The 14,990-nt window shown below is 36.7% G+C and overlaps 1 protein-coding gene across 2 annotated transcripts in view; it reads left to right on the forward strand.

Moving 5' to 3' along the window:
* The window catches only part of ACSS3 (acyl-CoA synthetase short chain family member 3), a 152,094-nt gene that overhangs the window by 122,080 nt on the left and 15,024 nt on the right, over window positions 1-14,990 (forward strand). For both annotated transcript variants that reach the window (XM_015063671.3, XM_053226541.1), the window contains 3 exons: window positions 2,141-2,204; window positions 12,404-12,485; window positions 14,666-14,788. In XM_015063671.3, the coding sequence (XP_014919157.2) occupies window positions 2,141-2,204; window positions 12,404-12,485; window positions 14,666-14,788 (269 nt within the window). The remainder of the gene's footprint in view (window positions 1-2,140; window positions 2,205-12,403; window positions 12,486-14,665; window positions 14,789-14,990) is intronic.

Below are 14,990 nucleotides of genomic sequence, written 5' to 3' on the forward strand. Positions count from 1 at the left end.
ATATTTGTTTTGAGATTGTTGGTAGTGGTTATAATAGTTCAGAAATTCCCCTTGGGCTCTACTTTCTAGTTGTATAACTTTTGCAACAATTCACCTAACTTTCCAAAAATTCAATTTCCTTATTTCTAAATGGGAATAATAATACCACATGCTTCATAAGGTCACAACGAAGCATTAATGCAAGCTCTTGCCAGTAAACAGACTGAACTAAGTCTCACCTAGTAGTGTGCTGAGATTTCAGAGAAGCCGGACGAGGTTACTCAATTTAGACTTACACATTCATTTTCCAGACAAGGAAAATGAAGAACAGAAGTTATTTTATTTGCATAAGGTCACACAATTTAGCTTCATAGATTCATGAGGACCCATCTTTGGGTGGCAGAATATGGTTCCTACATAGAGTTCCTATTTGCATGTAAATTATGAAATACAGAGATTTGTCCTTGCTTCTCTAAAGTAACATGTTAAAATAACATGCATTTTCTTTTCAGGACAATGATTAGTTAAGGAAATGGAGATCATTCGGTTTAGTCTAGCAGATGTATTTATAAAAAGACACTTAAGATTTTTTTTTAGAGCAGAAATAGACATTCTGTGAAGTCGGTGACTTTTCCAGGCATGGAAGGTGAACCCAGCTTTAGTGATAGCCTCACTTTGAACAGTTCTGTCATCCCTATTCCTTTTATCAGAAAAAATGCTTTGTGTTGAGCCATTTTTAGGGGCTAATGTTTATGGGAGATGTTAAATACATTTCCCTTTCAGAATTTCAGTACCATTTTTATATCCAGCTATAAGAATGAGTTGAGCTTTGATGCCTCATGAAATTTCAGTATAGAAGTTTCTTGTTGTCTGTAAGCCAATGGCTTACAGACAGCATAGGTTAAATGTTAGAACTAAAGTATTTATAACCAAAGAAATAGTGACTTTATGACTCATGACTTTTGTGTTTTGTGGTTAGTCAGAGATTCAAAGCATAAGTTGTATCCACTTGGGAAAAGAAAGAAAACCATTTTTTATGTGAAAAATATTCAATGTAATGTAACGATTTCACATTCATTGAGTACCTTCCACAAGCTTGTCACTTTTTTTTTTTCAAGTAATTCTGGTAACAAACTATGAGAAAGGAATTACTCCCACTTTTTATATAGAGAAATGGAAGGGGTAATACTTGTTCAGGGTAAATTGAGTAAATTGACCACTGTGCTGGGATTTGGGGACAGTTACCCAATTTACTCAATTGGGTAAATTGAGTAAATTGACCCAGAGTAAATTGACCACTGTGCTGGGATTTGGGGACAGTTAGGCATGACCTCCACCCTTAATGATCTCACCATCTTATGAAAGGGATATTTACACCACTACTAATTGTCAAAATAGAATTTTAAAACAAAGTGCTCTGGGAACACAAAGAAGGGATGATTAATTTTTTCCTGGGGACAATGTCCTTCTTTTCTCATAGCTTCACTCAGTAGAATAACCTGGATGGATGAGGACGCATACAAGATAAATTAGAGCTTAAAACATGATATATCCTCATTTCCAGTTTGCACTAGCGGTTGCTGAATGGGGATACAGGCTTCGGCCTCCTAAAATATTTCAGGATTGTAACAGCTTAGCACAGAAAGCATTGGGATAATATTTGGGAAGGTTAAATGGAGCTTTAAGGCTCATAAGTGGATATTCAGCCTCAAATTAGGGAAAAAAAGGGGTTTTCCAGGCTTTTAAATAGTTTATTTTTATTACTTGAGATATATTTTTTGGTGTATTTAAGAACTTGATTTGTTTCCTTTAAGTTTTGAAAAACTGGATATATTTTTAATGTTTTTGACAGAATAGAAAGATATGTTGAAGTGGATATAAACATAGATTATGAAATGAACAGCATGTTTGAAATACGATGTCTTTATTTAACGGAGGTTGTGAAGGAAAATTCATAATCTTATTAGGAATCAAAGCATATGCTCTTTTAATTTTTTGTAAGATGGTAGCATAGTGATATATGTTCATGGTCTCATAGGACTTAAAAGATACCTTTAAAGGCACAGTTTTGGGGGCTGGATATTGAAAATATGGAAAGGTTTAAGCTTTAAGGTTATGCATTTTTATTCAAATTTATATTTGTTTATATTTTACTTTGCAGTTATGATTTTGGATGACAACATGCAAAAACTGAAGGCTCGATGTTTAGGAAATATTGTGGTAAAGTAAGAAAAATTTGCAATGCTACTATTTAAAAGAGCAATTATTAGTATATAATATTAAGGGAAAAATGGAGGGACACCTGGGTGGCTCAGTTGGTTAAGCATCCGATTCTTGGTTTCGGCTCAGGTCATGATCTCGCCCTCTGTGAGTTCGAACCCCGTGTCAGGCTGTGTCCTGACAGTGAAGAGCCTTCTTGGGATTCTCTCTGTCTTTCTCTCTCTGCCCCTCCCCTGCTCTCTCTCAAAAATAAATAAATAAACTTAAAAATGGAGTGGTTGTCGTGACAGTACTAAAGAGGGGATTGCAAAGTAAGCTTGTCCATTGTGTGAGAATACACAGTGTCAACTCTTATGGTTGAAGCACGGAAGCCCCATAAGGTAGAACAAATTTAGATACAATTTTTAAAAAGATAAATCCTGCATTTTAAATAATTTTTGATTATACAAGTAATGTGTAGGTAGTGAATTTAACTTAAATACCAAATATATAAAGAAGTAAATAAAGTTTCTATACTCCCACACTTTAGCAATACGGCATTAATTTTATAATAGATCTGACTTTTTACTTTTTGGCCAGCATTTTAGAGTGTTGAAACAATTCAGCTTATTCTTCTGTGCTGCTGTTTTTCCTTTACCCTGTCTCACGAGCATTTTGAACTTCAACTCTGCCTCTCAAAAATGTTTATCCCCATTCTAGACCTTTTAGTCTTTTTTGAAAATTTATGATTATAAATAATGCTATATTGAACATCTTTTTTGTGTTGTCTTTTCTTTCTTTTTTTTTTTTTAAATTTGTTTTTGAGAGAGAGACAGAGAGAGACATGAGCAGGGGAGAAGCAGAGAGAGAGAGGGAGACACAGAATCTGAAGCAAGCTCCCGGCTCTGAGCTGTCAGTACAGAGCCTGATGCGAGGCTCCAACTCACAGACCATGAGATCATGACCTGGGCCGAAGTCAGATGCTTAACCAACTGAGCCACCCAGGTGCCCCTGTGTTGTCTTTTCTTCTTTTCTGATAATTACTATAGAATTGAATAGATTTCTAAAAGTATAATTACTAGGTCAAATAGCAGCCTAATATAAAATCCATGATTTAGCAAGTATCACAATTCCTTGCCAAGAGTTTTCATCCTTGTTCATTTGGTAAGCAAAACATGTCAAAATTTGAAGTGAAAATGTTAAAAATTGTTTTGATTAAATCCATACTTTAAAATTGTTATGATAGTAGAAGCTGAAATGCAAGTAGATTAAGTTGAGGGACACCCAAGATGTGACATTGTAATAATTGATATAGGTTGCTGGAGTGCCTCTGATTAGCATGATATTGGCCTCTTTACTCATATGGTTTAAGTAGTAGAATTTGGCAGAAGGAGCTGTTTTAAATAAAGAACGTTCTATGTCAAGCCTTGAAAAGGATTCGTTTTCTCATTTATTTAGAAGAATTCTTATGACTTGACATCCTTAGATTGATATGAAATTGTCTCAGGTGAGGTCTCTGAACTGCAGGATACCAAACACATACTCTCACCCGTTCCCTAATCTGAACCTAAATCCTAGATCCGAGAGAAAAAAAAAAAAGGAAGATATGGTATATTTATACAATGGAGTATTACTCAACAGTGATACAGTATGAGATCTTGGCATTTGCAATGACATGGATGGAGCTAGAGAAAACAGTTTTTTTCCCCCTCAGGTTAAAAAAAATTACAATTCTGTGAAATTTAAATGAAAAACAGTAACTTTAAAAAGAATGTATTTCTTCAGGTCGAGATACTTTGGCCTTATAGAAAGCTAACCGGAGATATACTTGATGATACACTTCTCAGATTCTCATGTTATCAGTAAAAATGTAAACGTTATATTACTCTTTTCAAGTTTAAATTTTAATAAATCTTGTTGGCAAGATGGAAAAATAAAATACTGAATATGCCGTTTATAGTCATAATTTTTCTGAGCCAGAATCCATGTTCTGGTTGAATATCTGCTTGAAATATCTGGCTGAAATCTGACCTCTTGGGGGGGAAATGGTAGGGATGGGAGGATGGCGTTCCAAGGAACTAATAATCTGAACAAGATCGTGGGTGGATGTTTAGCTTACTTATGGAAGCACATGGTTTTTGAGAGCCCTTGAAAGCACTGTAGCGGCATACATTTTATATAACTGCCTGACTCTATGTGAGTCATCTATTTCATAAAGCGACTCTTCCTGTAAGATCCTAGAGGTGGCATTTGATGCCAGCAGTTACACACCCATCTGTGTTCTGTCATTCTCATTATTGGTGGCTTTGCCCTACTTCCATTCAAAAATAATAAAGCGTAGCAATAACCCACATAAACTGTATTTGTTCTTGAAGCCATGAGTATTACTTCAAGTACTTAAAATTAACACAATTGCCTTAAGTCATTCTATGGTTTAAATTGTCACCAATTCAGAATTATTTTCTTCCCTCTGCATTCCTAAACAGGGAATTTTATTATGCTCATGTGGATTCTGAAATTTCTATGTGAACTATTTGGAGATACACTATATTATGACATGCAGTGGACTTTGATCCCTCCCATACATTAATGGTGAAACTAGATGTTTGAAAATATTATATATATATATATATATATATATATATATATATATTATTGTATTCAAAAGGTTAAAGTAGAAAAAATGGGAAAAAAGTTGCCACCAAAATCCCTTTTTTCTTAAAGAATAGTTCTTGAAATGTAATTTTAGGAACTTATTTTTATCTGTGAGAGCAAGGATTTCCTTTTGAAACCTACATCTCTAGAGGCCATTCTATCCTAACCCACCAACCTCAAAATTATCTGTGCATCTGAATGGCTGCCCGCAGTATGCATAGAATGTTTTCATGTTTAACATCTATCCGTAAGACTTGTTTGTGTCCGTCTATAGCTGTTCTATGTGCCTTGAGGGGATACATTATTCATCCAGAATGTGAAATAGCCAATGAATGCTTTTTAAGAGCTCATAATAAATATATGTTTAGTTGAATTAAGGGAGAGAAAAAAAACACAGCTTTTTGACTTAATGAAAATTATTTTGGTTTTAAAAAGGAGTGTGTAATTTGGGAGATAAAATTCTTTCTGTGTTGATCACATTCTAAACGGTCTGTGATGTGAAAGCAGGCTTCTTTCCAGAGATTAGCTACATGGGCCCCCAGAAAAACAAGGTGGCATGTAAAAGGGATTATACATGGTGAGAAGGGTCCACAAAATATCTGAGATTCTAAATTTTATTTATTTATTTATTTATTTATTTATTTATTTATTATCTGAAATTCTAAATTTTATTTTATTTTATTTATTTTAATGTTTGTTTATTTTTGAGAGAGACAGAGACAGAGCGTGAGCAGGGGTGAGACAGAGACAGAGGGAGACACAGATTCCGAAGCAGGCTCCATTGCTCTGAGTTGTCAGCACAGAGCCCAATACAGGGCTCGAACTCACAAACCATGAGATCATGACCTGAGCCGAAGTTGGACTCAACCAACTGAGCCACCCAGGCTCCCCTGAGATTCTAAATTGAAAAACAAAATGTATTGACCCTCAAATTTGAAAAACGGAACAAAATTAATACGTGTTTCATTAAATATCTTTGAAATTTAACATCCTAACAACTTCATTGTCAATTTAGTCTTCATAAAGTTTTCATTTCATTTGCAAACAATTTTTAGGTCTTATTTTCTTACTTGGCATAATTTCCGAATATGTACAGTGACTGCTGACAAATAGTAGCCGATCGTAAACTAAATGTGTGGCTTCTTGCCAAATAATTTTAACAGCAAAATTATTACTTCCAGAAAAAGTTCTAGTTTCTATGGTGTATTCCTATGCTTTATTATTTGTGCATAGATATGGGGTGAGGCCACCAGCAATAAGAATAATTAGGGTCTATGAGGAACTTAAAACTGAACTGGCATCCAAAGCCAGCACTGGGAGTGATCCCTGGCCAGAGATAGATGTCCACTCTCAATTATTCATGCCCATGCTTTTCTTTAGTACTTTGTATAATAATGGAGTGGGAGCAGTTTGAAAGAGCAGTATTCCCTAATGTTATTTATGTTCACTAATTATACTTATAGTAGTATAACCAAGAATGCAAGGAAAATCTGCATAGAATATTTGCAATGTATGGGGCTCAAACTATGTTAAAGTAAGTCAATAAAGAAAATGACTCATTGTTTTAGTCCCAAATTTGTTTGCTTTTGTAAGTACTGCTATAGCTTCTTGTTTCGCTATAAACTCTGTTATGAACAGTATAAATAACATTGGAAACTATCTTTCTCTGACAGTTTCTTTAAAATCTGAAGCTATAATCATATTTTTACCCTTTTCAAGATATTAAGTGTAATGATTCATATTATTATATTAAGATGATTCACCCTAAAATGAGAAATCATGGTATGTGGAAATGTTAAAAAGAAAGCTCTTGTTCCACTTCGTTTTTTCCATTTTCTTTGTTCACGCTTTTTAGAAACTGCTGTTTTGCTCTCCTGGGGATCCTTTAACTGGAAGGTAGATATTTAAGTGATTCCTAAACTACTGCAGACTCTAGGATGTAATAAACATGAATCCAAGGCTTTTGTAGATTTCTTGCATTCCTAGGATTTTTTTCCTTTCTAGTAGAAGAGAAAACTACATGTCTGCCTGGATGTTAGAGAATTCCTTTGATTTTGAAAGCTACGCCAGGCAGTTAATTTAGCGGGAAAGTTGTGGCATCTGAATTGCTATGAATACAGGATGTTCACGCATTTGGGGAAGTGTTCCTGCAATTGTGTCCAAAGCTCTAAAGTGCAGAAATAAAACTGAGTCAGTAATGTCCAAGCACCCAGAGCAGGGCATGAAAGAAAATTTTCATTGCAATTGCCTTCCTCGGTACCACAGTGCTCACTGTTATTAAAGCCATAGGTCTCTGGCTACTGTAATGAGTAGGCAAGAGTTGATCATAACCAACTTGCACTGACTAATAAATTGTTTCCACAGTATTCAGTTGTCTAAAAAAGAAAACAGAAGTCCTCTTTTATGGGCCTGCATTTCTTGGACCAGATCCAGTTGTTGCTACCGGAAGTGGGGCCTGTCTCCCTGCTGTGTGCCCCCAGCCAAGCCTGGGAACATTGCCCCACAGCCAGCGGTGGGGTATGAGGGAGCCAGATAGCATTGTCCAAGTGGCTTCTACTCGGGTGCCTGGCGATAAATATCTCAGCCATGAGATATTGAACTCCTGTCCCCTAATGCTGTTTATTCACATCTTTATAGCTTTGCAGGAATGATTCAGTCACTCTGCTGCTGTCTTGGGAAAGGGTCAGACAGCTTTCTTTTCATCAGTGTAGCCTTTGAATACAAGTTGGTCGCATAATTGTAATCATGTTCCTTTTCTAAAGGTCATATACAGATTTTAGCAAGATGTTTTATTAGCCTTACAACATCACTGTGAGGTAGACAGTGGGCCAATGTCGTCCTCGTTTTAGACATGGGTATCTAAACATCATTAGTAGTTACACAGCTGGAGCTCACATTCAAACCTAGTCTTTTGTCTGTCCAAAGAGAAAGAAATTATGGCCTAATCAGTCTCTTTGTGGGAAGACAAAAAATAGCCTCACATGAAAATCTCAAGTAAAGCCTAAAGACTCTATCGGAAATATTCGGGTGCAAAGTTGGGATCTAACCCCAGAATTCTCCAGGAAACTGGAGTTATATCTTCAATTTACTTCTGTTACCATGGAGACTTTTGATGGAGCAGTAAATACAGACCAGCCTGTATCTGGGAATGGAGGCATAAAAGGAGTTTGATATTTCAGAGTGGTCAGGAATGTGTCACCTTCTACAATGAGGGGCATTCCCTTCCTTTCTTAGCTATTTAAGGATTTTTCAGCATCCCCATGCTTCCCCATCATGTGTTCCCTCCACCCACCCCCCAATGGGATCACTTCAGTTATTTCTCTTTCCCCTTAAGAATGGTCTCTTTGGAAAGACATTCTTTAGGGGTAACTCTTGATTCACAATTAGACAGGTTGCAACAAAACCCTTTTCACTCTGCTTGAAAGAGCTGGGAAAGGTATCACAGGGTGGTAGCATTTTACCTTGGATTTGAAGGAGGAGTACAGACGCTAACCAGCAGATGCCTTGGGATTTTAATATCTTCCTGTTTCTTCTGCCAGTCCAGTGTATCTTTATGTTATTGTAACTACAGAAAAAAGTTCTTTTTCTATAAGATAACTTCAGAAGAAAAGCCCCAGTACACCCACTGTTCCAGAAAGAAGACCTACATTTAGTATAGAATAATCATTTGGATATCAACAAGAAAAGTGTTAATTTAGAATTCTGCCCCCCCCCACCAAAAAAAAAAAAAAATCTGCTCTAGCTCATATATACCTAACTTCTGTCTGAAGCTCATTGCTTCTCTTCTCACATGTTTTATTTCACATATATTTTATATACCTATAGATAATCACAGATATTCCTAATTCTGGAAACCTCTCTTCCTGCTTTTCCTTAGGACTATTATATGGCATCTGTCAAGGTTCCTTTTACAGAGTTCTTCTCTAATATTGAAATAACAACATGAGACTTTATTAGTGAAGAACAGATAGCATTCCCTCATTTTATCCCATTAATTAACAATTTCAATCTCATATATGCTTTCCAGCCTGTTCCTCAGTTAGATTTGGAGATAAGTAGTTTTCTGGGGACATCTCAAAAATGATCAGGAGGCACATATGCTATTTCCAGTAGATCCACACCTTGGCTTATTAGGCGTGACTTAGTTTTAGGGATAAAACCTTCCCTTCCAAGAGCTCCTGCCAGTAGAGAGTTTAAGGACCTGCTGTAAAACTTGCCTGACGAACATCTTTACCTTGTTATTTCATTAACGTGACTGAATAGATATCATTCATGACAGGCTTTCTCCCTATCTGTATTGTAAAAATACATTTCTTGTAGTACACAACACACCAGGATTTTCATATGTCTGAGACCAGAGTTCTTATATCTTTGTATCATTAATGTCTAATACAATGACTGAGGAATACCGGAATCAAACAAATATTGATTGAATGAAGAAAATAAATACATGAGTGAATGAATGAATGAATGAAACATAAGTTCTCTGGCATTTTCTTCTCTTTCATATCTTCATCCTCTCTCCACTGGCTACTTCTACTCAAATCTTCCCCATCTTAAATCAGCCTGCCTCTCTGCCTTAAACAATGACATATCTCTCCTGCCCGTCACCCACAAACTTTTAAAAAATATAGTCTAAACTTGCTGCCTCCACTTAACTTCCTGTTTAGTTTTTAGTCACATCCCTTGTTGGCCGCTCCACACCACGAAATGGCAATCCTAAGAATACTCAGAATATCTCAATCACTAAGTTCCCTAACCTCTCTTGAATCCACCCTCAGACAAAATCTGTGCTTTCATTTGACCTTGTTGAACACTCAGTCATTATTAAAACTCTACTTTAATGGCTCCTAAGTTACTATTTTTTCCTAGTTCTCATACATCTCTGTTTTATTTTATTTTTGTTCAATAGTCTTTTTTTTTTTTTTTTTTTTTTTTTGGTCCTTAAAGAACAATAGCATTTGGCCTTGAATTTCTCCTTCCTGTTTCATGCTCTGTCCCTGGATCTTATCTTTGGTATGTTATTCTTAATTCTCAAGGTCTATGGGTATACCCAAACTTATGCAGACCTTTCACACAGGAATGAGAAATGGTATAAAAATCCCTACTGTCCCTGTTCTTCGCAAAATTTAAGCAGGTATTTAAAATTTTGTGCAACAGCTGAAAAAGCCCAGGTCCTTAAAGTTTCCTGCCCCTCGCCCCTGGAGGATGACTACCTAGACTTTAATCCTCTAAGCTTTAATTAATTATCAGAATATAACGTATCTGTTATGTATTAATACCAGGGGTAGATAAAGTGAAAGAGAAGCCTGTTTAACAATATGTCCTTCTATAAGCATAGTTTTTAGAATGGGCAATATTAAGAGACTCAGTATTTGGACGGGCATTTCTGTATGCCAGATGGAGTTAGGAAACAGCTGCTCCCATTACACCTGGCATGTGCATTCTAATTTGCCTCAGACCCCACCACTCTCTGATGTCTGCCAAACAGCCTAGTGTCAGCTGGCATTTGTTATGGCAGTTATCTTTTATTTTTCTTAGAATATTGTTTAAAAATATCACCATGAAAAACATACAGGATTATATATCATGATATATTTGGGGAGAAACAATTGGAAATGATTTATTTAATATGTAAGCAGAATCTATCTCCAGCAGGGTTATTGTTGGCGTTGCTTATTTTATGTATAGTCGGCTTCACTGACTAAGGTTATCTCTTCTGGCCTGTTTTGGCTTTTGATTCGCCATCTACCCTCCCTTCTTGGTGTCCTCTTCACCTCTTCCTCCTCGACATCTTGAAAATGATGCTAAGTTGAATGTGTTTTGGTGGCTTCTCTATCCATATTTTCTGTCCATGTTTACTAATCAATGATATACACTGGTCTGTAAAATATCAATAATAAAAACACACCGATGAAGTGAAATTATATACATAGTGATTTAGGATTGACATAGTAAAGTCTGTTCAAAGGACCTGAAGGGATCATCTGCTTCAGCCTGCCTCCTGCCTGCAGACTTAGTGATGAACAGCAGTAGTAACAACAGCAGAATCTCTGTAGTTTTCTTTACGGATTACAGAATGCTTTCACATGCACTTTTATGTCATGACATGAGGTCCAGAAATGCAGATGTTGCATTTCTCGTCCATCTTAAAATGTCACCAAATGAAGCCCTCGCAAGGGAGGACCTACCTGGAGGCTGGAGAGAGTGGGGCTGGGCGATCGCAGCTGGGCTCCTGATGCCACCTGTAACAGCACTTTCCATCTGACCGAATGTGAGAATATAGTTCAGCACCTCGGAGGCCTAATACTGGGGTGGGGTTGTGTGTGACGTTGCCTCACCTGGGCAGCAGCCAAGTCTACTTTGTTTTCAGTTTTCTCAGCAGCCGTACTGTACGGTCCCTGCTTCACTACGTATTTTATTGTATGAGTATGGACAGGGAAGGTTTTTTCAAAACCCTTAAGTTTTACGGTATCTAAATCTCCAAACTTTAAAGCATCTAAAAGATTTCTGTATCCAGAAAACAATTTGAGTGGGTATTTTTGTCAGGTGGCACTTCTTACAGGGAACCAATCTAACATTTACCTGTCAGAAAGATAGACAGGGGTGCCTGGATGGCTCCATTGGTTAAGTGTCCAACTTCAGCTCGGGTCATGATCTCGCTGTTCGTGAGTTCGAGCCCCGCATCGGGCTCTGCTGACAGCTCAGAGCCTGGAGCCTGCGTTGGATTCTGTGTCTAACCTCTCTCTCTGCTCCTCCCCCACTCACACTCTGTCTCTCTTTCAAAAATAAATGAAACATTTAAAAAATTTTTTTTTTAAAAAAGGAAAGATAGCTACAGATTAAGCCTTGCCATGCGTAAAACATCTGTTTGGTACTTTGGAGGAAAGCAGGAAATACAAGAGCAAATTGGTTGGAAAGAAGAAGTGTATCCAACCTTATATTTTATATTCTCAAGTATCTCCATGTGTTCATAGGATGAGAAATCACAGAGGTTGGGATGGTTGTGAAAAGGAAGATTAGAGGGCGTACTGAGAGGGAATTCCCTGAGCCGGGAGGGGAGGCAGCTTGACTGTGAAGATAAGATTGTTCCTGGAATGTTTAATTGGAGCATTTCTTCACAGAGACATGCAGGGGTGGCAGTTGGGGCCTTGATACTTCAAAAAAAAAAAAAAAGGAAAGAAAGAAAGAAAAGAAAAAAGAGAATTTATTTGCTTATGGTGGAAGCATATTTGTCCTAAAAAGTCAATTCAGTGATACATTTTTTATTCCTTTTTGCAGATGTTACGCTTCTTATTGAAACAGTGATTGCTGCTAATATGTCTTTGAATGCCAACTGCACGTGCCTTTCGTGCCCTTTGCAGAAACTACAGTCATCCCTCAATGATGCTGCTATGTCATGATCAAACTACTTCAGCCCTTATTAGACATGATCGATCCAGCAGATTTAGGGGTTGTATTCGATGTGGGATTTGACTTGCAATTATCCATCACACTAGAAAACTATTCGAATCAATCTTTCTTTATTACCATTTTGATCATAATTCTAACTGCTCTGTTTTTATATAAGGTTGCCATTACCACCTGGGGCTTTTTCAGGACTCTGGAAGAATCAGGAAGCATTCAAGCATTTATACTTTGAAAAATTTCCTGTAAGAACTTTATTATACTTTAAAAAACAACAACAACAACAACCTTCCAAAGTACTTCTTTATAGTTCTTGGCTATTAAATTGAGCAGCTTTGTTCTGGAATCATAGATAATACTACAACTCTTAAAGTTTATCTGGACCAAGTTCTAGATCTCAGAAATAAGAGTGTCCAAAGTAGAATTATCTAAATGAGTCATTTTTATATTTATTTTTCTCAGTCTGTGGACATAGAAAATTTTCAGTTTCTCTTAGCACATTTTCCTGAAATTTAGCAGCCCTCATTATCAGGAAAGTTTCTGTCAAGTTAAAAACTTTGGGGCCATCTATTCTTTCCTATGTTGGATCCCTCTGCAGAATGAAAGCACCGGATGAGAATTGTATACTGTCACTAGGCCCCCTTCATCCCCTAAGCTGGTTATGTGAGCAAAGTACATTCAGATGGCCCACGGCCCACAAGTTGTATTTTTCTATCCCTTGCCTATTTTTGACATTTTGTTCCTGAATGTTCTCTCTTAGCTTTTTATTTTAAACTCTCATTTTTAAACTATGGACACATGCTAGAGACGGTGTTCTCCCAGCACAACCTCCAGTACCCTGGATAACAAAAAGTGTTCTCCTACTTTCTGTTTTGTCATTTTTTACCTGTTTCTCCATATCACCGTGATGTGTTTTGTGTTTATAACAGCACTTTACTGATAATCCACATCAGGTCCCACCATCATACTGCTGCTGTCCTTTCACCTCTGTTTCTTTCCCTGAGACATCCTTGGTTCTCCTCATTATGCATTAGATGAAAAAATAAATAAATGGTCATAATTTCATAAAAAAAAAACGAAGTCTCAGTATTTGGCATTTTATCTTTATTATTTGTGAGTGAAAGACAGGTAACCTCATCAGCCAGACAAATGACAAGATTTAAAATAGCTTCCTTTAGAAGGAGATCATGGAGTTAAATGACCTCAGTAGCTAAGATTAAACATGCCCCAAAGGACTGTGGCAGGGAAGATTTGTCAGTAGGGTTGACTCCTGTCAGCCCAATCTATCTGCCTGATGGGCCACTGTGAAGTCATCAGAGTTCTGATGTGATTAATTACACCCGACAATGGCAAATCAGATGTGCGTGTGGTTTTAACATGATCACCTTTAACACTGAAAGCTCTTTCAAAGTCTCAGTTTATGGGTAAACTGTATGGAGTGACTCTACACTCGCCTTGTTACCCTGACCTCATGCTTCCTTTTAAAGGGCTTGGCCACAGTACAACAAGGTTGAGTAACTTGCCTGTCATTTAGAAGTGATGGAGCTGAAAATTGAACATAAAATCTGATTCCAGAGTCCATTCTCTTTAACTGTACTCTAGGTTTTCTCTCCAACAGAAATCGCAATAAGAGCTGACAATTACAGAGGGCTTATGATGTGCCAGAGTCGCCCTCTAGGTATAAACCATCTCATTTATGCTTCATGGAGGCCTTACAGGCTATAGTTCACTACCCTGTTTAACAGATGAGCGTCCTGAATCTCAGAAAGATTAGGAAACCAAATAGTGACTCATCTGGATTGTTCCTAAAGTCTGTGCTCATTACACAAGAATCAAGATGACTGAAAAGCATTAGAAGAAATATTTCTTTCTACTTCTTATTCCTCTTTATTCATCATTCTATTGTGATTTTCTGGGTCAGTGAAGATGTGCTGCTACTTTGAGTTGATTAAAAATTATACTTCATCCTTATTATATTTCACGGAAGCTTGAGTCCAATCCAAATTCATGTTAATAAACTTAGCGCTGTATTTTCTAATTATTCATAGAGAGCTTTAAAGCTTTTAAAAATTAATATAATTAATGAAGAAATCTATCAGAATTACTTTACAAAACCAAAGTATATTGGAAATATTGAACTATTCTTCATTAAAAAAATTGAGTTCATAAACTTTATAGCTTATAGTTCAGACACTTAACTTGACCATATATAAGAACACTTAAATTAATTCCTGGCTGTTAGAGGAGCAAAGAAGTTCTAGTAAGTTACCAAAATCAAAAGGAATTTAATTCCATAGTCTAGGTATGAAAAAAGTCAAATGCATGGAGTAAATCCATTTTTATCACATTTTATATATACCACGCTTAAATGATTGTCTTACCTAGCAATACATGCTAATTAGACATTATTGATTCTTATTTACAGGGATACTATGACACCATGGATGCTGGTTACATGGATGAAGAAGGCTATCTATATGTTATGTCTCGAGTTGATGACGTGATAAATGTTGCAGGTCACAGAATTTCTGCAGGTGCTATTGAAGAGGTATTGATGAATATTGGTTTACTATTCCAGGTAGTATTTAGAGACAGAGCTGAACTTAAGTTAATATTGAGGTTAAGTCACTGTACCTGGAAAATTACTGTACCCTTCAATGGAAGCAGAGGCTAGATTACTCTAGTATTTCTATCCCTTATTTCTTCTTGTGTAAATCTTCATATTCTCCAAACTCCCTGATCTCTGCCTG

The sequence above is a fragment of the Acinonyx jubatus genome, chromosome B4 (assembly GCF_027475565.1).
Source record: "Acinonyx jubatus isolate Ajub_Pintada_27869175 chromosome B4, VMU_Ajub_asm_v1.0, whole genome shotgun sequence".
Lineage (NCBI taxonomy): Eukaryota > Metazoa > Chordata > Mammalia > Carnivora > Felidae > Acinonyx > Acinonyx jubatus.